General features: G+C 35.7%; 1 protein-coding gene across 3 annotated transcripts in view; it reads right to left on the bottom strand.

The window, feature by feature from the left end:
- Nucleotides 1–4,311: 4,311 nt before the first annotated feature.
- TBCK (TBC1 domain containing kinase) overlaps nucleotides 4,312–22,786 on the bottom strand; it is a 231,332-nt gene continuing 212,857 nt past the window's right edge. For all 3 annotated transcript variants that reach the window (XM_081303185.1, XM_081303183.1, XM_081303184.1), the window contains exon 26: nucleotides 4,312–6,394. In XM_081303185.1, coding sequence (XP_081159311.1) covers nucleotides 6,284–6,394 — 111 coding nt within the window. In that variant the 3' untranslated portion in view covers nucleotides 4,312–6,283. The remainder of the gene's footprint in view (nucleotides 6,395–22,786) is intronic.

The following is a 22,786-nucleotide window of genomic DNA, read 5'->3' as shown; positions in this document are numbered from 1 at the left end:
CCTTTCTTGGTTGCACACATAACTTTCCAAATTACTGTGTGTGCCATTTGGCTTCAAACCAGTAATCATTTTCCTCACCAGCCTTTCAAATCCTCAATGGATCTATATGGAGTCTAGGGTATGACTGAAGGGTATATGGGATTATTAATGATTTTAAAGTTAATTTTAGAAATGACATGCTATCTGACAAGTGCCAAGTTTTCAAAATAGTTTATCTCAAAGCATAAAAATATAATTTTGAGTTAGCAAATGACCTAAATATTTTCTGTTTCTTCCCTTTTATAATTATAGACCCAGAAACTAGCTTTTGCTTTCTCTAGTGTCCTTCATACCTGACTGGGAAACTGGACTTTATAATCCTTGAACCTGGTCCTTGGATAAAACATGGAAAAGAAGGGGCAACTCTGATCCTGTATAACAAGAATTTAACTGTAGACAGAGACAATGTGGTTTTCTGTAGGGGATATTTTTCTGGGAAATGTTCTCTTAAAGGTGAAGAGGTAACTTAAAACATATGAAGAGCATGTATTTACAAAACAAACAAACAAAACAACAACAACAACAACAAAAAAACACAACGATCTCCATAAGAGTAAGATAGCAGTAATTCTCCTTTCTAACTGGAATGCTCAAATGCCCACCCTGCTTTACTGAAATCTTCAATTTTTATTTTTATTTATTTATTTATTTATTTATTTTATTTTTTTTTTAGAGAGAGAGAGAGAGAGAGAGAGAGAGAGAGAGAGAGAGAGAGAGAGAGAGAATTTTTTTTTTTAATATTTATTTTTTAGTTCTCGGCGGACACAACATCTTTGTTGGTATGTGGTGCTGAGGATCGAACCCGGGCCGCACGCATGCCAGGTGAGCGCGCTACCGCTTGAGCCACATCCCCAGCCCTCAATTTTTAATATGTAAATAAAATGAGGTAAGAATGTTATCCCGTAAGAGCTGATGTTAAGTGGCATTTCCATGCCATAGTCAGAAGTCAGTTTAATCAACATTTTTAGTACTGTATTTTGGACCTCATATATCATATAACATGGGGACTGGCCCAAAATTGGCCTGTAAGAAATGACTAATGGGTTGAGGTTGGTGTCCTTTTCCTTCTCTAACTGAATATGATGAACTGAAAACTAGGTGAGGAATCAGGAAAGCAGAATTGTAGTTGTGGATCTGCCTTTCATTAGCTCCATGATCTTTGCAAAATCTTTTCACTTATTATTTTGAACAATAATGTTTGGATTGGATGATCTTTAAAATTTATATTTACCTTCATGGTTTATAATCTATAGATAATATAACCAAAATATATTTGAGATCAGTGGTGCTATTGTCCAGCTTGTATAAATAAATATAAAATAACATAAACATTAAAGGAAAATACTGATTTGTGATGCTTGACTATTTCTATGGTATAAACTCCAGATATAGCTAATTGAAAGCTACCAAATTGAGATCACTGACCATGTGGCTGGGAAGAGACAGGCATATTCAGTTTCTAAAGCCATCAGGAGCCAGTTCCAGCACAATTCAGAGCTTAAAATACTGAATGAGTCTACCCTTAAAGACTGAGAAGTATGTTCCTATAATTGAGAAAAAAAAGTAATAACGGTAAAATAAGAATAGGTTTTCAGGACTAATGAGAATTTTAAGTCTTCTTTGCATAGGTTATCTCAGGTTTTAATGTATGCAAATACCACATTATGGAGAACAATTTTTAAAAAATGTTAAATCCATACAATAATATTTTCAATAGTTGAATGTTTCAGGAAGCAATATTTAGAATCTTATCTAATGCTTTAAATGCATTTGTTATAGCTCCAAGATAGTTAGAAACCAAGACAGGACATTGTTTTAATCCCCACCCCCTGCCCCAGGAGATTAATGTATAAATCCTGGAATGTTGGCAATAAAGCAATTTGGTAGCTGTCCATGCACTGCTTATTAGTCACCATGAGCATTAGAATAGAACAGTACTACCATCATGATATACAATGCAAACTAAGAATATACTGTCTGAAAGGACTGAGAAGGATATTAGTGGATGCCAATTCAGGAGGAGACATTAGGCCAAAGTCACAGTCTAAGTTACACATATCACAATTTATGGAACACTGGATTTGCCAAGCTCCATGTGCAGACTCCATGTTACAAGTGCCTGTAAGGAATTAACAAGAAAACTGTTCAAAAAAATGCAAATACATGTAACTTAAAAATATGATAGTTTATAGGTTATTTACAACATGTGCTACTTCTAATGTATGAGAAGAAACTGGATTATAAAATCTAAAAGCTGTGTGTGAGCAACTGCATATGCTGTTAAGTGTCAAGTGTCAGACTGGTAAGGTCTGCAACTCTTCCCCACTGCTTTTATACATAAAATCTTAAGTTGGTAGTTGTGAAGGTCATCATATTGAACACCCAAACTAAAATATGTAAAAACTAATATCACTTTGCATCCACTCTTTTGGTTAATGTTTTTCAATATTTGACTAATAATAGGTAAATTTAGAGTCAGCATGTAGATCAATGGGATAACTACTTAGGACTGATAGAATGAAGTAGCACCAACCCTACAGCAGTCAGAGAAGCAGTTTTCTCTCCTTGGAGTTGATTTCAATGAATGAGACTACCATATGAGATCCCTTTGAGATGTTGTAAAATTCTTTTGATGTAAATCTTCAGTGAGGTATTTTTAAAAATAACTATTTGAAATAGGAAGAGAGGGGACAAAGATCTGGCACTGTGTTTTCCAAAAATTTACAGAATTAATTGTTCTAATTTTTAAAATAATCACATATGTACCTACTCCAAAGCTGGTTTTAAATCGGCAACTTAGCTAGCCATCACCCGTCTACAACAGGAAATTTGCCTTCCTTCACTGAGACTGCTGGGCTGATGACAATCTCCTTTGTAGCTTCCCTGATTTAGTAGAAAGTTATTTCTAGTCATTGCAAGGATCAAAGAGTTCTTTGAGGCTGTCTCTTCATAAGTAGTTTTAATCTGGACTCCCTATTCGAAGACCCAAGGATATGGCTCATATCCCTATGCTTATGTTCAAACCCCAGTTCCTGTGGCCACTACTAATATTTGATATTGATACTGAATGAGCCTTATAGTGTGTCTTCCTCTTCCTTTCTGACTTCAAGGAACTACTTTCTTTCAACTTTGGTTAAATATATTTTCAATATTATTTTTAAGTCGAACATTTCTGTTTTGAAAAGGGTATGCAACTAATTTATCTTATTAGAAATTATCTGCCTCGATGTCTAGAATTATAAAATTTTAGAGTGGGTCTTTCTTTTCTTTCTTTAAATTAAAATTTCAGTTTATTTAGCTATCATCAGGTGCCAGATAAATTCAGCAGGTGAAAAAAATTAACATGGACTGTTTTAATTTTCTCCATTTATATGGATGCTAAAATCTGTACACTAGAGACCTGATTTTACATTAACTGAGAAGTTCTAACATAGAGGGTTGCTGGAGGTAGCAAGAGATACAAATTATGGCTCCTGACCTAAAAGAAGCTCATATTTTAAAATGGGCCCAAATGCAAACAGGTAATTGTAAAATGATGTAATAAGTCTGTTACTAGAAGTATGAGTGGAATGTTTTGACAGTCTTGAGGCTCTTAATGTAGCATGCAGAAGTCAGAGAAGACTGGAGATGCCACTCTTACTGGATTATGAAGGATTAATAAATGTGTGCGTGTGAGCGGGGGCTGGTGAGGGCAATAGGACATTCCAGGGAGAGAAGAGACTACAGATGCCAGAAAGAGTGTTGATAGTGACGGTATAATATACTATGAAAGGACCTCTGTAAATTGTGGGATATACAGGTTTACTTCAACTTCAGGTCAATTTTGACATCAACTGCTATGGAGTAACCATGCCCTGCATGTATCCATGGCAGTGCTGATGTGCTCTTACTTATTTTACATGGAGAATATCAAATATTACTTACAGCTTGTACATTTAATAAATTCCCATGTTTTGAAATAAGCCAAAGTGTGCCAAGTTTAAAGAAAAGTCCTGATGGAGGTTGGCTGTTTTTCTCTTCTTACACAGTTGTCTTCACAACACTCAGGTCTTCATCTCCTCTTGCTATCTATCACCCCTTCAGTTCAAGGCCCAACCCCTGTACCCCTCTCTTCTCTGCTTCATCAGGAACAAAGACTCAAAACAATGCTTTTGAAATGATCATCAATGTTGCATTTTTTCTATGAAGCCAGATAAATCATCAGATATTGAAAAAACACAATAATAATTGACAGATAGAACTTAATGATTTTAAAAATTTATTTAAATTTTTTTAAACAATGCCTTTATTTGTGTATTTTTTATGTGGTGCTGAGGATGGAACTCAGTGCCTCACATGTGCTAGGCAAGCGCTCTACCACTGAGGTACAGCCTCAGCCCAGAACTTTATGATTTTTCTCTAATCAGGGTAGGTGATGGTCCAAAAACAACTTTAGAGAAATCTTGGTCAATCTGTCATTAATTTTTACATTTTTTCTTTATAATCTATGCAGGGAATCACAAAATGCTACAGTTATTGGTTATTTTAGTATATGGACATAGTAGGTATTCAAAATATATTTGGTAAATAACCAAATAAAATTCAAAAAATTAATTCAAAGACTGAGGAGGATTTAACAGAAAATGACATCCAAAACATACAGGATTTTGTTTTTGGGAAATGAAAATGTTTTGGAATTAATGTGACAATGATACAACTTTGTGAATATATTAAAAATTATCAAATTCTACATTTTAAAAGGTGAATTTTATGGCATGTAAACTAAAGCTCAATAAAAAATAGATAAAACAAACAAAACAAACAAACAAAAACCCCAGTAGCAGTTACAAATCCATGGCTCAGAAAGTTGAACTGAGGCTTCTATTCAAATATTCAGACTAGGCAGTCTTTCACACTGAAGAGGAATATCAGTTATAGAAGAATGAACACTTTTTATTTAAAACAAAACTGAAAATATTCAAAAGATGTACTGCATATCAGTAATTATAAGATGCATATTTTTCAGATCTCTAAATGGGAATGCATCTTATAATTGATGGTGTGTTACAGTTTGGCTGGACTTTTTTCCTTTTTCATGGTATATATTATAATGCCTTATATTTAATGAAACACAGCGTTTATGTTTTCAAATAATGTGGCAAAGGCTGCTAGCTGTCACCCTTAATGTGTTCTCTTCTTCTCACACAGTAATAAAGCTTTTAGGTTGGGGAGGTGGCTCCTCAGCCAAAGACTATAATCCCAATTTTCTTTGAAGCCAGGAATGGCCATATGACTACATTCAGGCCAACACTATGTAAGCACAGTAGTGTGTAGTTCTGGTTTGTGGCTTTAAAGGAAAGAAACATGCCTCTCCTTTTTCTCTTATTTCTTCTTTTCCTTCCTCCCTCCTTCACTCCTTCATATTGGTTGCAGATGTGATCAAGGAAGCTGAGTAGCCATTTTCATGCATGTGAGGAATGCCATGTAGTAAGGTTGGTAAAGAAGTATGAGAAGATTCCTGGGCTTCAAGTGATTATGAAACCAGTGTACTAGCCCTGGACTAACTATGCCACTTTTACGTGATAAAGCAGCTAGGAAACTTGTTTTAAGTCTCTCTTTGGGTTTCTCTGGTGCAGGAGCTAGTCAAATATTCTATCAAATAGGAATGGTTTCTGAATTTCATTTTTCTGGGAGTGAACTATTACCACTTTCTGCAACATGCTGAACTCTACTTCCTCTACACCCACCCCCACAAACATGCACACAACTTGTCTAGGCTAAGTCAGTTACCAAATGTAGCATTTATTTGTAAGGAATACACTGCAAACAGCTTTTCAGTTTTTGTTATCATGGAAAGATCATGATTTTAGCCCACATTCCATCTATATTTCTAAGTAATACCTTTGTTAGAACTGTCTGTTCAGTGTAATGGAGGATGAATTTTTCAGTGTGACTGGGATTTCTTGATAATGCTAAATCTGCCTGTCAGCTGAATTCCTCTGGCTTTATGTGGCAGTGTGGTAAAAGTACATGATCAGATTTCACTGTTAAGAAAATTCTTTAAGCAATACATGTACAGTCAAGTTTCTTGCCTCGAGAGCTGAAATGTAGGTCATGAGTTTTACAAAAATGGAACATGATAAAGCTTTATGGAAATGCAATAATCTGGAGATTTGGTTTTATCTTATAGTGACATGGCTATGAAAAACAGTATCATGGGATGTTGATGCCACTCTGTCCTTTCATCAGCCAGTCTCTTGGTTCTTCAGATTTGAGGAGATGGGACAGTGAGGAGTCCTGTTGGCTTGATTTTATTGATGCCACCATCCAAAATACAGATCCTTGGATATTTCATCTTCACAAGATGAGCTGCAAACTGGAGGGGAAAAAAAGCCAAATTTATCAAAAATATACAAAAGATTTCTTTCTTTTTTTTTTTTTGTACTAGGGATTGAACACAGGTGTGGTCTACCACTGATCTACATTCTACATCTCCATGCTTTTTATTTTTCATTTTGAGACAGGGTCTTGCTAAGTTGGTGAGGTGGCCTTAAACTTGGGAATCTCTTCCCTAAACAATTACTATTACTATAATCTTACTATTACTGTAATTTTTGAATAAATCATTAATTTGTTTTTAATATAAATTGAAATCATTCATTTGTTGATAAACAAGTTCTGTATGCTATGGAATACATGTGTCTATTTAGTTCTCTTGTATGCTTTTTTGGATAGGCAAATAGACATGGTAAATACATTCAGTGTAAAGGGCTGTGCAGGAAGAAGTAAATTCCTCAACTCTGTTCCCTCACTCCCTCTCCCAAGGTCATTAATGTTACTATTTTTTGGAAGCTTCTAATAGCTGTTAAAATAATCTCAAACCCATACTGGAAAAAAGACTTTGATATTATAGTTAACATTATTACAATTCTACAAACAAAGTTTCAGAGAGGACACAAAAGCTGGTTGTAACATGTTTTTGGAGCTACCACAATTAACATTTTGAGATCAGGAACTTGGAATAAATTTGAAGGACTCATCCAGGAAGACTGGCACAACAGGACTTTTAAAAAGTCATCCTGATACATACATATCTTTCAGGTTTAACTGGCATTTACCCCTTCGGCCTCAATGATTTACCTTTCCCTATTCCTGAGTTTTATCTGTGGCAGCCCTGACCTGCGATTGATCATAAGGCTTTATGTTTCAGAGTTTTGTTTGTGTAGGTCACCCTCAGTTGGGAACATGTTTCATTTCCCACCAATTCCTGGCCTCCCTTTAGCTTCTCCTCAAGTGTCTCCCCACCAGTATACTCCCAAGTCTGCCTAACTTCTGGTGCTTTTCCTGCGTGCATATGACCTTCTCCAGGTATAAATTCTCATAGCTTCTCATAAGTTTCTTATATAAACCTCCATCTTTGCTGGCACCAAATGTATTTAAAAGCTACTTCTAAGAGCTTCCATTACCAAACTATAAACTCCTCTAGGGCAGTGACTGTTCTGTTTCTTTTTATTCCTAGTGAGTACCACTTTCAATGTGTTTCCTAAATTGAATTAAATCTGGGGCAAAACTATGAAGGAAAGAAGTTTTTCTTTGGCTAATCTTTCTCTCCCCTATCCTTGATAGTGTCCCATTCCTCCTCCTTGGGTATTTGTGTCCTCAATTTCTTTTCAATTACTCTATGAAAAGCTGATCTCAGAGATCCTTCAAGAAAGACAACTAATACCTGCTCACTGTGCTATTGCTTCTTGAAGCTTAATAGTAAAGTTTCAACTTTAGGGTTCAAAAGAACCAGCTAGTACATTGGCTTCAAAATCACTGGAAGCCCAGAACTCTTCTGGTTCTTTGGGTCAGGACAAATTCAAGGCCTCACTCTAAGAGATTGTGTTTTATTGATCTGGGGCTCAGGAATGTGTATTTTTAAACAAATACCCCTAGATGATTTTAAAGCAGGCAGTCCGTGGACAATATTTTGAAAGATATGTTTTCAGTGAGAAGGCTAACTGTACCCATCAGCAGGTAATGTATGTTGCTGGAAAGGCATCTTGGCAACCTTCAAAACAATTCACATAAATGGCTCTCAACACTGCTGACCCTTCTCATCTTCTCCATAAGCCTCTGTGGAGGCTTAACAGAGAGTGATGGCTGTTCACATTTCAAATCCCATACTCTTTCTAAAGCCACCAGATGGGAATCCTTATAATTAATGTTGGGAAAAAAATCATACTTCTGTATTTTAAAAGGTGTCAAGTAAACTGGAGCAAACTGTTTTTTCCCCATCCTGAATGTATGCTTCTCTTTGAACCTCAGTCCTTAGAGAAGAGGCACCAGATTATCTACTCTGAGTCTTGTGCGGGCAGAACAGCCCCTGGTACCATATGATTACTGAAACGTTTTGGCTTCTTTTTCTCACATGCAGAAATACAATTACCATTTGGGCTGGAATTCTTAGGTAAACATAGCATTAGGGCCTGGTGGATAAGAAGTCTTAACTTACAGTACTTTCAAAACATTGTGGAAGTCAAAATGAGTAAGGAAGGACTTACTATATATTTAACTAATCGCTCTTAAACTATGCTGTAGAGCTGGAAAGAGTTCCTACTGTTATTGTAAAGAGGGACATAAACTGCTCCTGAGCTGGAAAATAATAATGGCAAAATAGGCAGAACAGAGCAATTTGGAACAATCAGGTTGCTGCTATGTGGGCGGCCTAAGAAGAAAAGTAGAAGCAAAGTACAAGTAGATGCAAATGTTTAAATGCCTTGAAAGGAAACAACACTCTGCTTGATGGTGGTTGGGGGAAATCAAGCCCTGTGTGGTGGTGCATGACTGTAGCCCCAGCAACTCTGGAGGCTGAGGTGGGAAGATCACCCGAGCTCATGAGATTGAGAGCAGCCTGGGCAATACAGTAAGACCCCGTCTCAAAAAAGAACAATTGCTGAGTTTGTAAGATTGTGAGTTGTCTGATTTTGCTTGTGGTTCCAGATGTCTGTCTGTCCATCTATTCATCTATCTATATCTACCTATCTATACTGGCCTTTCACAGTGAGACCATGACTGTAACTTTTCCATTTCTACCATGAAACCAATTCCTCTTTTTCTTTTCCATCTGCTCAGTTGTTTGGTTATTAATTTATCAAACATTTCACTGAGGACTTACTTGTAGTGGGTACTGCTGCAGTTTTTGAGTACTTACACTTCAGTGGATAAGAAAGAAATGGACAATTAACATGAGTAGTATAAAAGCAGAAGTTCAAGGTACTTTGGAGTATGGAGTTTCTGAACTTAATGAAGGTTGGATGAGTTATTCACCTCTCTTGCCCCTTTTCCCTAAATTCCTTTTTCATACTGACTCCCCAAAGGAATAAAAAACCTAAATTTGATAGTGATAATTACTGTACTGATAAAATAGTATTTTGGCTATAGACTGACAGGGAGGAAAGAAAGTGCTGTGAATATGTCTGGGTGCAGTGGCACATGCCTATAATCCCAGCAATGTGGGAGGTTGAGGCAGGAAGACTGCAAGTTCAAGGCTACCCTGCACAACTTAAAGAGACCCTGTCCCCCAAATAAATAAACAAACAAACAAATAAATAAATAAATAGGGCTGGGGACAAGCACCCCTGGGTCCAGTTCTCAGTATCCCTCGCAAAAACTGCTATGAATGTGTTGGGGTAGTTTTTCACTCTGAAAAAGTCACATCACACATGAGAAGATACATGGTGGGACAGAGGAGAACCAGGCATGTAAAGCATGGGGCTCCAACCTTCACTTTTCATCCTGCAGGGCTTTGGCATCCTCAGTGAGTATAGAAAGGATGGAGTCTGAGGAGTAAAGGTCTAGAGAAGAGACTGTGGCCTCCACAAGGAAATCACAAACCTAGGGTATTGTGCTGACCAGTGGTTTTGAAGCCATTAGAATCACAAGTATGCTCTTAGTAGGCAACAATACTCTGGACAATTCTAGATTAGTAATAAGTAATTTCTTGAGATGGAGTTCTGGCATCAGTTGCTTTTTGAAAGTTCCCTGCTCCCACCCAATGGATTCTAAGGTGAGGCCAGTATTGATCCAAATAATGGGATTCATTTGCAGGCCAGTGATTTGGAACCCGGAACTGGAATTGTCATGGGTATAGTCTTTTTTTTAAAAAATTAATTTTATTTATATATGACAGCAGAATGCATTTTACACGTATAGGGCAGAATGCATTACAATTCATATTACACATATAAAGCACAAGTTTTTTATATATCTGGTTGTATACAAAGTATATTCACATGTTACCTTTCACTGGAAGAGGCTGCTGTGTATGTGGGTTGGACTTTCTAAGTTCTATGTGGAGAGAATGGGATCCTTCAAACTGACAACTGGCTAAGATAATGTGGGACTGGCAGAATGTAGTAATTGCTGGAAGATTTGGGTACTTTCAGGTCACATTTCTTGTGGGCAGTCCTCCCATGTGGAGAAGACAAGGCTCTTGCATCGTTATCATTTCTCTGGTTTGTAGGACCTGGCATTGGTATTCTTTTCTAGGGCTTGCGTAGGCAGTGTCTGAATAAGACGGGTTCTTGTGAGTGCCACTCCATCTTTTTTTTTTTTTTTTTCTCTCTTTATCATGCATCTTAGCTTGGACTAAGTGACTGGCATGTTTGCCCAGAGGAAGTCAGGTTCTGCTGTAGCAGGAAATGAGTGGGGGAAAGGGATTGCTCAAGAGCAGCATAGAACAGGATCATGTTTCTCAGTGAGGCTCTAGGACACAGAGCTGGGAAGAACTCATGGCTGTAGAGGAAAATTAAACTTCTGTAAGGCCTTAGCTGAGGAGCACATGGCAGGACAATTAAGTTTCTTGATTTGAATTTCACGCTTGTGAATCTGAAGTTCATACTGAAAATTGGAAAACTAGTACAGACTGAGTAACTCTAATAAAGCTCGGAGAAGTTTTTTTCTTCTATTTTATTTGTCCATTTCCTTCTCCCCAAATAATGTTGTTTTGGGTATAGAAATGTTACTTTTAAGGGTAGCACTGCATAAAGGCACTTGAAATTATTCTGTAATGAGCAGCTATAGTAATTTGCTTTTCTTTATCTTACGGAAGTGAGACTGATCCTGTGTTTGTTTTGAGTTCTCTTGATCTTCTGGAACACTGAAAATATGGCATACCTTCAATATTTCAGGTACCTCGTGGCTGTGGCTAGGCTGATACTTTATGCAAATTAATTATCATTTTCCAGCAGTTTGGTTAGACCTTAAGTCAGGTAAAGATTCTGAGAGAAAGAAGATAATTTGTATTGATTTCTAAATCTGGCGTACAGTGTGGCCTGGGATAAGTATGATGACATGGGGTCTGGTCCTGATTATTTGAGAGATTTCTGGGATCATGAATGAAGGTCTTGGTTGGTAGAACTGTCTACTTTTATAATCTCAATGAAAAATATAAGGACTATGACAAGGATTAATAGGAAAGAGGTAGGAATTATTTATCTAATACTGTGCTGTTCTCTTTCCTGGATTATACAGTCAAGTATAATTTGGAATGCCACCTGTTTCTTCCATTATTATTATGTTCCTCCCTTAACTGAGATAAATGTTTTGTCTTCTGGTATTTCTTGTGTTCAGATCTTTCATATTTAACTCATTATTAACAGCATTACATAAAGTATAAAACTGATTTTCATAGCAAATAACATCTAATAACAATTAGGAAGTGGCTACTTTATAATTTCACTCTTAGAAATCAAATCAGCAGTAGGGCAAAGTCAAGAAGGGGAACTCAGGTCAGTAATCATTTTATACCCTGCCATGGGCACTCATGACAAGGAATGGAACAAGTATTTCTAGGATATTGGTTTAGTACAGAATATACTGGTTTATTAGTAAGTTTTCTGCTGCTATAGTAGAATATCACAGACTGGGTAATTTATGAAGAAAATAAATTTATTTCATGAACTTGTGGAGTTGGGAAGTATAAGACTGAGGGGCAACTTCTGGTGAGGCCTCTGCTGCATCACAACATGGCAGAAGGGCAAGTGAGAATATGGGAGATAGAAAAATTGGGCCCGACTTATCCTATCCTCAGGATCCCACTCCCATGATAAATAACCCACTCCTGCCTTAATCTCTTCAGGAAGGCAGTGTGCTCAGGATCCAATCAACTGTGAAATGTTCTGCCTTGTAATAATGTTACAATGACAGATTTAAACATGCATTTTGGAGGGGACATTCCAATCATAGCTACTGGAAAATGCTAATTATGCAATTAAAACAGTGGTAAGTTTACAAAAAGAGCCATAACTTTTTTTTTTTTCCTGATACCTAGGGACACTTAACCACTGAACCACATCCCCAGCCCTTTTTATTTATTTTTTATTTTGAGACAGGGTCTCGCTAAGTTGCTTTGAACTCATGATCCTACTGCCTCAGCCTCCTGAGCTGCTGGGATTACAGGCATGACCACCATGACCACCATGGTCCAGGTTTTTTGATCAACATTTGTTTTACAGATAATTATTCTAATGGTGTGCAGGAGAGTTAGAATCCATATTATGGTGTACATTGTCCATGAATATGATTATCATAAACTTTTAACCAAACTGTTTTTATGTTTCTTGGGACCAATCATTGGGATTAGGATATTTGATAGTATAAATATTCTGTCCTAAAAGACAAGGGTAGTATGATGAACCCCTAGTTCCTCAACACCCAATTTCAACAACTATAACTTGTTGCCAACTTCCTTAATTTATTCTTCCAACATACTTCTTTCACCCTTGTCTTATTTGATGCAAATACCATATTATTTAATAAATATGTATTTTTGAAATAAAATGACATTAAAAATATATAACCACAGTACTATCACACCTAGAAAAATGTAACAATAATCCTATAAGATAATCAAATGTTCAGAAAGAGTTCAGATTTCTAATCAGCCAAAGCTCCTAAATGTCTTTCTTCCCCCTGCCCCCTCTCTCTCCATCTATCCAGGTGGTCCACTCACGTACCCATCTATTCATCCATATTTAAATTTGTTTACTTAAATCAGGATACACTGATTGTGACTGACAGACATCTTTTTAATCTATGGGTTTTGTTTTCTTTTCATTTCTTTGCATGAAGTCTATTCTCTCAAATTTTCTCCAATCATACTTTTATCTCTATAATTCCCCATAAACACTCTTATCAAGACCAGCAATAATTTCCACATTATTATGTTGTCAGAAAGAACTTTTAGTATTATTTTGAATCTTACTTGACCCATCAGCATTATCTGACATATTTGATTATGCCCTCCTCTTTCTAAAACTTTCCTCCATTGACTGTATTACCTGACTCTCTCCTGGTTCTCCTAAGAACTCACCAGCTGTGCCTTCTTGTCTTTTTTAGTAGATTTTCCTTATCTTTACCTTTTACCCAGGGCTTAGTCCTCTTCCTTCTTCTGTATCAACATTCATGTCCTAAGTAATTTCATCTAGTTCCATGACTTTACTCTCATCTATATGCTATTGACTAAATTTAGGTCTTTAGCTTCTTCTCTGAACTCTAAACTCATGAATCTCTCTGCTTCTTCAACATCCATTAGGCACTTAGATGTCTAATAGGCTTCTCAAACTTAAGAGTTTAAAGGAGATCACTCCCACCCTACCTTCACACACAACCCCTTCTTGATATCTTCCTTAAGTAAGTTGCCTCAGGGGACGGCAACTTATTCTTCCAATTGTTCAAGCAATAAACCTGGATATACTTTAACTTGTAAAACATACTCAGAATGGGATATTTTCACACCATCTGTACTACTACCATACTAGCTCAAGTAACCCATTATTTCTTATCTAGATTATTGTCTAACTCCTAACTGGTCTCCTCTGTTTCCATTCTTGCCCCTATGATACAATTCTTTTTTTTTTTTTTAAAGGAAAAGGCAGCAATGCTTTTATGACTTATTCTATGGCTTATTCTCTCTCTTTTTTTTTGCATTACAATTCTTATTACACATATACAGCACAACTTTTCATATCTCTGGTTGTATGTAAAGTATGTTGACACCATAATGTCAACAAATGGTGCTAGGAAAACTGGAAATCCATATGCAAAAAAAAAAAAAAAAATGAAATTAAACCCCTATCTCTCACCATGTACAAAACTCAACTCAAAGTGGATCAAAAACCTAGGAATTAAACCAGAGACTCTGTGTCTAATAGAAGAAAAAGTAGGCCCTGATCTTCACCATGTGGGATTAGGCCCCAACTTCCTTAATAAGACTCCTATAGTGTAAGAATTAAAACCAAGAACCAATAAATGGAATGTTTTGGCCAAAGAAACAATCTATGAGGTGAACATAGAGCCTACATCCTAGGGGCAAATTTTTACCCCTCAAACATCAGATAGAGCACTAATCTCTAGGGTATATAAAGAACTCAACAAGCTAAACACCAAAACAACAACAACAAAAAACCAAATAACCCAATCAGCAAATGGGCCAAGGACCTGAACAGACACCTCCCCATGATCTAATTCTAAGACAATGTGAGTAATCCTTTAAAAATTTATGTCAGATTCTGATCATATTAGCTTTTTTCTCAAAATACTGTAATGGCCTCTTTTTTTAAAATACAGAATATAATTAATCTAAAATCTTTGTTTTAGGAGGTCCTACATGATCTGTGAATTTGCAAACTCTTTGCCCACATTCTGTCACCCATAGACTTTATCTACATGGCAAGCAGAATGATTCTTTAAAAACATAAATCATATGATATAAAACTGCTCAACATCTTCCTGTGGCTTTCCATCTCACTCAAAATATATGTTATTGACTGTCTCTCCCAATATATTGAAAATCTCATGAAAGTAGGATCTTTTTTACAATACTTAGTACATAATATTTGCTCTCTGTTGAATAACCAATTCATTCATTTAATAAATACTCTTTGAGTACTATTCTGTCAGGCACTATGTTAGTAACTGGTTAAGCTGTCTTCTAGTGAAGGAGCTAGAAAAGATGTTAGGGCAAATAGGAAAATATCTCATTGGCTCTGGTAGGAGTCGAATGCTATTTTCTTTTATCCTTTACTAATAGGGTCTTCAACTCTTGTATGAGCTGATAAAACTAAGATTTTTTTTAAAGAAATGATGGCTTTCCAAATATACACACACAAAAAAAATTTATATAAATTTTTTGATGAAGTTTATAAACACAGGAGTAATAAACAAATGTGAGATAATGTTACTGTAAAAGTCCATAGGTATGAGAAAATGTCCTTATTTCATTTCTACAGTGAAGGAACTGAAGATGATAAAAGAACTTAAAAGAGGGTGTAGTTGTTTTTACTTTCAACTCTTGTGTTCCATGCTTGCTTCTTAGCCTATCTTCTTTCAATGAATTTGGCAACTTCCATTGGTTGCTAAAACCACTCAAGAATGTGGAAAAAAGACAGCTAAATATAACCATGAAGAATTATGAAATTTTCCTTTGCCTCTCTTATTTTTTACTCACATATAGTTCTAATAAAATCTCACAAGGATTGAACAAAAAGAAAATTTAAGTCTTTTAAAGTATGACTTTTGAATAGAAATGGCAAGTGAAGTATTTCTCTGAGGGACAGGTATAAGTCAATGCAACTTTTATTCCATGCTTTGTTGTAATTGCAGTAACAGATTTTTCCCCCCTCAATAGTCAAAATGATATTTTCCTTTCCTTTCTCTTCTTTTACTTTGGTCTCATTTTCTTTGTTAATCTCTACCCATCATTTGCACCTAAGCAATTTTTAAAAGTGTAGAACATAATTTATAATGCTGACAGTGAAGTTTTACAGTTTTGTGCAACAAATACAAGTTGTATCCTTTAATGGTCTTAGGAAATCTCTCCTTGTGTCACCTAGAATCTTCTTTTCTACAAAAATATATTGATAAACTTTTAAGTGTACTTATTGGAAAGAAAGCCCTATATACTTTTTTTCTTCACAATAGAATACTATAGTATTTGTTTCCTAAGTGAGAGGATTCTACATCTGTACATCTAGTTTAAATTTCCTTTGAATTAGCCTGACTCTCTAAATGCATGACTGACACATTTACAGTAATGTTCTTCAAATTTAATATGTCCAAAATTCACCATATTCCTTCCAAACCTAATTTACTCATTCTTTTCTTCTCTATCTCTGTTAAAGTTATCAGCAACCTCCCTCAAAATCCAATCTGAAAACTGTCATTTTTTTTTTTTAAGGAATGAATAGTTAGGCACAAAGTTGTGTCAATTTTCTTTGTGATTCATCTTGAATCCTTTTGTTCTCCCATTCTTTTCCTATTCCAGTTTGCTCTGGGATAAATTTGTGGTTCTTAAGCCTCTAGATTTCCCTTTTTCCATTAACCAGTACTCTGCCAACATTATGAAAGATCCTCAGACATCCTGAGATCCCAGCCACTGTTATATACCATTTTTTTTTCCTTCCAAGAGCTTTTATCTCTAAGTAAATCTTTCTTGGAAAAGCACCAAGGATCTTAACATACTTGCTTATCTATAGTCAGCAAGGACAATATGTAGTATTTAGGGAGTTTCACTTTGATAATAAATCAAAAGTCTCTTTGCATTTTGATAAAGACAAAAGATATTCCTCATTATATAAACTTACCCTTGTTAATTCTCAATATAAATTCACATATAATTTATATTTAAATGAAAGGTTACCAAGCAGAGGAGGTTGACTTTAGTGTCTCAAATGAGGTAAAAGATAGCAACAGGATACCACCACTGCCTTGAATCACATAAAAAATGCAGTGCACTAGTTCCCAAGTTCCCTTTTGAAAGTGGCAGTCTTGGCTGGTACTTTATCTCTTCTCCAGAGGGACAGAGAGAGTGAATTTTGTTGACTCTGTGGCCTGGCAACTATTTCAGTGGGAGACTGAAAGCTTGAGCAGGTCAACATCTGAGAGGTAATATCTGGGAAGAATTTAGCACTGAGATAGACTGAGACTATTAGGAGGAATCTCTGTTTCTTGGTGTTTTAAAATTTCTATTCATTGAAGGAAGGGAAACAAGAGAAGGGAGAAGAGGAAGGAAGGTAGAAGTACTAGGGATTGTAATGAAGCACATTATATTCTATGCATGTATGAATACATCAAAATGAAACCTACTATTATGTGTAATTATAGTTCACTAATAAAATATAATTAAACAAACTATAAAAACATTTTAAAATTTCTAATTTCTAAACCTTAATACAAATTAAAAAGTCATTTTCCAAATGGCTTTCTAAAATACTGCTATTTTATCACTTTCCTCCTTAAAAATCTTTAAGTTCATCACTGTTTAGTAAACTTTTAAACACAGCATCCAAGAACACCTATAATCAGATTCTCTACCTACTTTTCCAGTCTCATCTGCAGCCTGATAAGAGCCCTTGTGTTTTTTTTATTATTATTTTAAAATTATTATTATTTTTTGAGGGGTTCCTGGGGATTGATCTCAGGGGCACTCAACCACTGAGCCACATCCCCAGCCCTATTTTGTATTTTATTTATTTTGTATTTTATTTAGAGACAAGGTCTCATTGAGTTGCTTAGCGCCTAGCTTTGTGCTGAGGCTGGCTTTGAACTCATGATCCTCCTGTTTCAGCCTCCAGAGCTGTTGGGATTTACAGGCATGTGGCCACTGTGCCTGGCTCCTTGTGTTTTTAACTCAGACTGTGCTGTTCTTTTTGCTTGGAGAGCTTCCTCCTGACTGGGGCTCTTCGTCAATACTTGGCCTTATGGAAGTCCTACTCATGGTTTAAGGCCTAGGTCTATTATCTCCACAAAGCTTTTGGAATTCCTCATTTAACCAGAAGGAACTTCTTTCTTCTCAATGAGTTCTAGGGCTTTAATTTTAAATCTTTTATAGCACGTGTCAAATTCTGCTTTAGTTTTAATCAGTTGTATATATTTCTAATCTTTCTAACAAGATTGAAAATTTTATGAGTGTAAGGGATTGTATCATTTTCATTTTTGTTTTTTCAAAATAGAAGGCAGTCAGTATTTGTTGTCCTCAAACTAGTACTTGATTTTAATATTCTCTTGCCTTCCTCTTTACAGAAATTTATGCAAGTGCACAGTCTACTGCAAACTGTTACTTTCATGTGATTCTTCATCAATCATCAAATATTTGAGTGCTTTATCTACTTGAAAAGTATCATGCTAGAAGGTAGGAGTACAATAATAAAAATATAATATAGTCTCTGTTCCCAATGAGCTAATTGAGAACACAGAGAAGTGAAAGGCAATTACATTGTCATTTGATAAATGTTAGAGTCATCATTTATGGTTTAAATTGTAGATCCCAAATAGGAATCAACCTAGGTGTCTATTGATATATGAGTGGATAAAGAAAATGTATTTTTTTTGTGTGTATGTGTATAATATTCCATACCATGGATTATTATGCAGCCATAAAAGACTGAAATCCTGTCATTTGTGGAAACACAGATAGGACACTATGTTAAGTCATCACAAAAAGGCACAGGAAGAGAAATACTGTATATTTTGGCTCATATGTAGAATCTAAAAAAGTTAATCTCCATTGTGTATAGATGCCACATTTTTTTTATCCATTCATCTATTGAGGGGCATCTAGATTGGTTCCACAGTATAGCTATTGTGAATTGTGCCGCTATAATGATTGATGCAGCCGTATCCCTATAGAGCGCTTTTTTAAGGTCCTCAGGGAATAGTCCGAGAAGTGCGATAGCTGGGTCAAATGGTGGATCCATTCCCAGCTTTCCCAGGAATCTCCATACTGCTTTCCAAATTGGCCTCACCATTTTGCAGCCCCACCAGCAGTGTACAAGTGTACCCTTTTCCCCACATCCCCGCCAACACTTATTGTTGTTTGATTTCATAATGGCTGCCAATCTTACTGGAGTGAGATGGTATCTTAGGGTGGTTTTGATTTGCATTTCTCTGATTGCTAGAGATGGTGAGCATTTTTTCATGTACTTGTTGATTGATTGTATGTCCTCCTCTGAGAAGTGTCTGTTCAGGTCCTTGGCCCATTTGTTAATTGGGTTATTTGTTATCTTATTGTTTAATTTTTTGAGTTCTTTGTACATTCTGGATATTAGGGCTCTATCGGAGGTGTGGGGGGTAAAAATTTGTTCCCAGGATGTAGGCTCTCTATTTACCTCTTTTATGGTTTCTCTTGCTGAGAAAAAACTTTTTAGTTTAAGTAAGTCCCATTTGTTTATTCTTGTTGTTAACTCTTGGGCTATGGGTGTCCTATTAAGGAATTTGGAGCCCGACCCCACAATATGTAGATCGTAGCCAACTTTTTCTTCTATCAGACGCAGTGTCTCTGATTTGATATCTAGCTCCCTGATCCATTTGGAGTTAATTTTTGTGGATGGTGAGAGAAAGGGATTCAATTTCATTTTGTTACATATGGATTTCCAATTTTGGAGTATTATGCAGCACTAAGAAATGACAAAATCATAGAATTTGCAGGGAAATGGATGGCATTAGAGCAGATTATGCTAAGCGAAGCTAGCCAAGCCCTAAAAAACAGATGCCAAATGTTTGCTTTGATATAAAGAGAACAACTAAGAACAGAACAGGAAGGAAGAACATGAGGAAAAGACTACAGTAAACAAAGACGAATGGGGGGAGAGAAACGGAGAGAGAAGGGAAAGCACATGGAAATAGTAGGAGACCTTCAATGATACATAGAATTATAAGAGGTTATGAGGGGCAAGAGGGAGGGAAAAAAAGGGAGAGAATTGAACAACAGCAGGGGAGGTAGAGAGGGAAGATGGGAGGGGAGGGAAGGGGAGGGGGGATAGTAGGGGATAGGAAAGGTAGCAGAATACAACAGTCACTAATATGGCATTATGTAAAAATGTGAATATGTAACAGATGTGATTCTGCAATCTGTATTTGGGGTGAAAATGGGAGTTCAAAACACAATTTGAGTCAAATGTATGAAAGATGATATATCATGAGCTATGTAATGCTTTAAATAATCAATAAAAAAAAGTTAATCTCATAGAATTATACAACAGTGGTCACTGGAGGATTGAACAGGTATTTGGGAGGGAAGAGAGAGTGAAATGGGGAATGAGTTCCAAAATACAGTTGGAAGTTCTAGTATTCTATTGTAGTGTATAGTGAATATAGTTTACAACAATTGATTATATATTCCAAGACAACTAGAAGAGAGGACATTCGAATACTCCCAACACAAATTAATGATACATGTTTGAGGTGATGGGAATGCTATTACTCTAATTGAATCACATCTACTCACACATTGAGTAGATATATAAAATATTACACTATATCCCATAGATATGTACAATTATTATGCATCAATTAAAAATTTGTACCTTGATGAGAAAACCTTGAAAAGAGAATAAATGAATCATGAAATATAGCTCATCTTGTTCTTTTCAAGATTTTGTGCCCTCATCTTGTGTTGTGTGTCCCTGAAGGAAGGGTGGGATTTCTCTAATGCATACAGAAACTATATATGATTGTAGCTCCAAATGACACTAATAAAAGCAAATATGAGATTTCCAATGAGTACTTGGAAGAGGTGCTTAGTTCTAAATTTGAGTAGTCAAGGAAGATGTTTGTGAAGAAATACTACATAAGTCTTTGAGACAAGTGGGAATTATCCAAGTGAACAAAAATGAGAAGAGTGCACAGAATAGAAATTTAAAAAAGACAATATATAAGAACTACAAGTAGATAAGTATGCCTTGAACCTAAAGGGTTGAGGGAATAGCAGTGAGGGATGAGCCCGGAAAACAAAGCAGAGTCCAAATAATTTAGAGCCTTTATAAGCCATTTTTAGGGTTTAGATATATTTTGAAGGCAATGAGATGTCATAGAGTTTATTACGAGTGATTGTATTTATGTTTCAAAAAGCTCTCTATAGTTGTAGGATAGAACTAGGGAAAGGGAAACTGCAGACAGGGACGGTGGGGAGTTAGAGTCTTTTAGTAAGTTAGGCACAATATATTGGCAACCTGAGTGAAGACAGCTGGATAGTGGATACAGAGAAAATTTTAGTTAACAGGATGACAAGCTAAATGACTTTTTTTTTTCATATTTCTTGTCATTAGTCAAGAAGATGACAGAACTCACTCTTTCAATCAAATAGGCTGGCTGGTAAAAAGGGAAGTACAGGAACTAGGTAGACAGATAGCCTTGAGTTTGAATCAGGGCTCAGACATTTATTAGCAGTGGAATCTTCAAAAAGTCACTTAGCCTCTTTGGCATTAATTATTTTAAACTTGTTAAATGTGTAACAATAATAATACATTTGACAATTACAGGATGTTGGGAGGGTTAAATTGGATATAAATATATCTAAGTATTTGATTTGTAGAGATAATACAAGACCGTTTATTTCCTTCCTTCTCTTTCCTCACTCCTTTAATAGATGAACCATTAACAACATCTTGCAATTGTATAGAGTCAAACTGAAAGAGCAGACTTGTCACTAAATGAGATGTAATGTCACTAAATTACAATGTTCATGGTGAACTGTTTAGGATGTGGTGACTTATACCAGTGACTCTTAATGTTTACTGGGGTCACATACCCTGTTGGCAAGAAGATGAAAACTATGAATCATTTCTCTCATAAAAAATGGCACCCATGTATATTACACTTTATATATTATCTAAATTGGTTCAAAGTCTCCTAAAATTCAATGAACTCTAGGCTTTTAAAAAAAATCTTTTTTTATACTAATTCATTTCATTTTCAAATTTGTGATAGTTATTTAATGTTTGAGAATAGCTGGGATCTTATAGATTTATAGATTATTTAACAATAGTTTTTATGTTTTAGTACATTATAGTTATACATAATATTAGGTTCATTTTGACATAATCATATATGCATGAAATATGATTTGTTTCACTTCAGTCCCCAGGAGTTTATACTTTCAAAGAAGTCTTCCCAGTAATGGCTATCTAGACATTCTTTGAAATGTTAAATATAACAAAGAAATTTAAACAATTTTTATTGCTTAAAAAAGTATACCAGCTCATGTTAGAGGACAAGCCTTTTCTGAAAAAATTCCATCATCTAATACCACCATGCATCAGCCCCTAATAAGTCTTTTGGTGCATTTTCCTTTGATCTGCAATATTTGGGAGCTGAATTTCAGCAATAATCATTTATCAACTTTTGTTTACACTACACAACTGAGAAGAGTAAACCCACACTGTGTCCACATCCCTGGTCATATTACACCAAGTATATTATGCTCTGTAAAGAATGTATACAATAAAAACTCCGATTCAAAACACAGTTAGGGCTTTGATGGATCACAGCCAACTTCCAACCTCTTTAGGTCAAGCAAGAGGGCAATGATGCTTATTTTCTTATGCAGCCACAAACATTCCTATGGCAAGGAGTAATTAAATGGTGGGCTGTGGAGGGTAGGGTGGGTATGTAGAATAACACATACTGAGACAAGATAACTTTCATCCTGTGTCAGGTCATAAACCTAAGTGCCAGAGATCTCAAGATTCAGATGATGACTTGGCGATTTTCCCTGAAAATTGGAAGTGGGCTCCCTCTCTATTTTTAAAAACTTCTTATACCTTAAATGTAACACATTAAAAAACAGCTAGTCAAAGTTTGGATTAGGCATTTTAAGGTTCCCTTTACCCTAATTCCTATGTTGTCTTTTACTTCATAAAACTTATAAAAAGCTATGAGAATAGGGACTGAACAAGATTGTTTTTAGTTCATAGGTCTTTCAAAGTAAGTTATGTCCATCATTTAA

The sequence above is a fragment of the Spermophilus citellus genome (assembly GCF_964194105.1).
Source record: "Spermophilus citellus genome assembly, chromosome: 8".
Lineage (NCBI taxonomy): Eukaryota > Metazoa > Chordata > Mammalia > Rodentia > Sciuridae > Spermophilus > Spermophilus citellus.
Note: the sequence above shows the minus strand (reverse complement) of the source record. Positions and strands in the feature narration are given on the sequence as shown.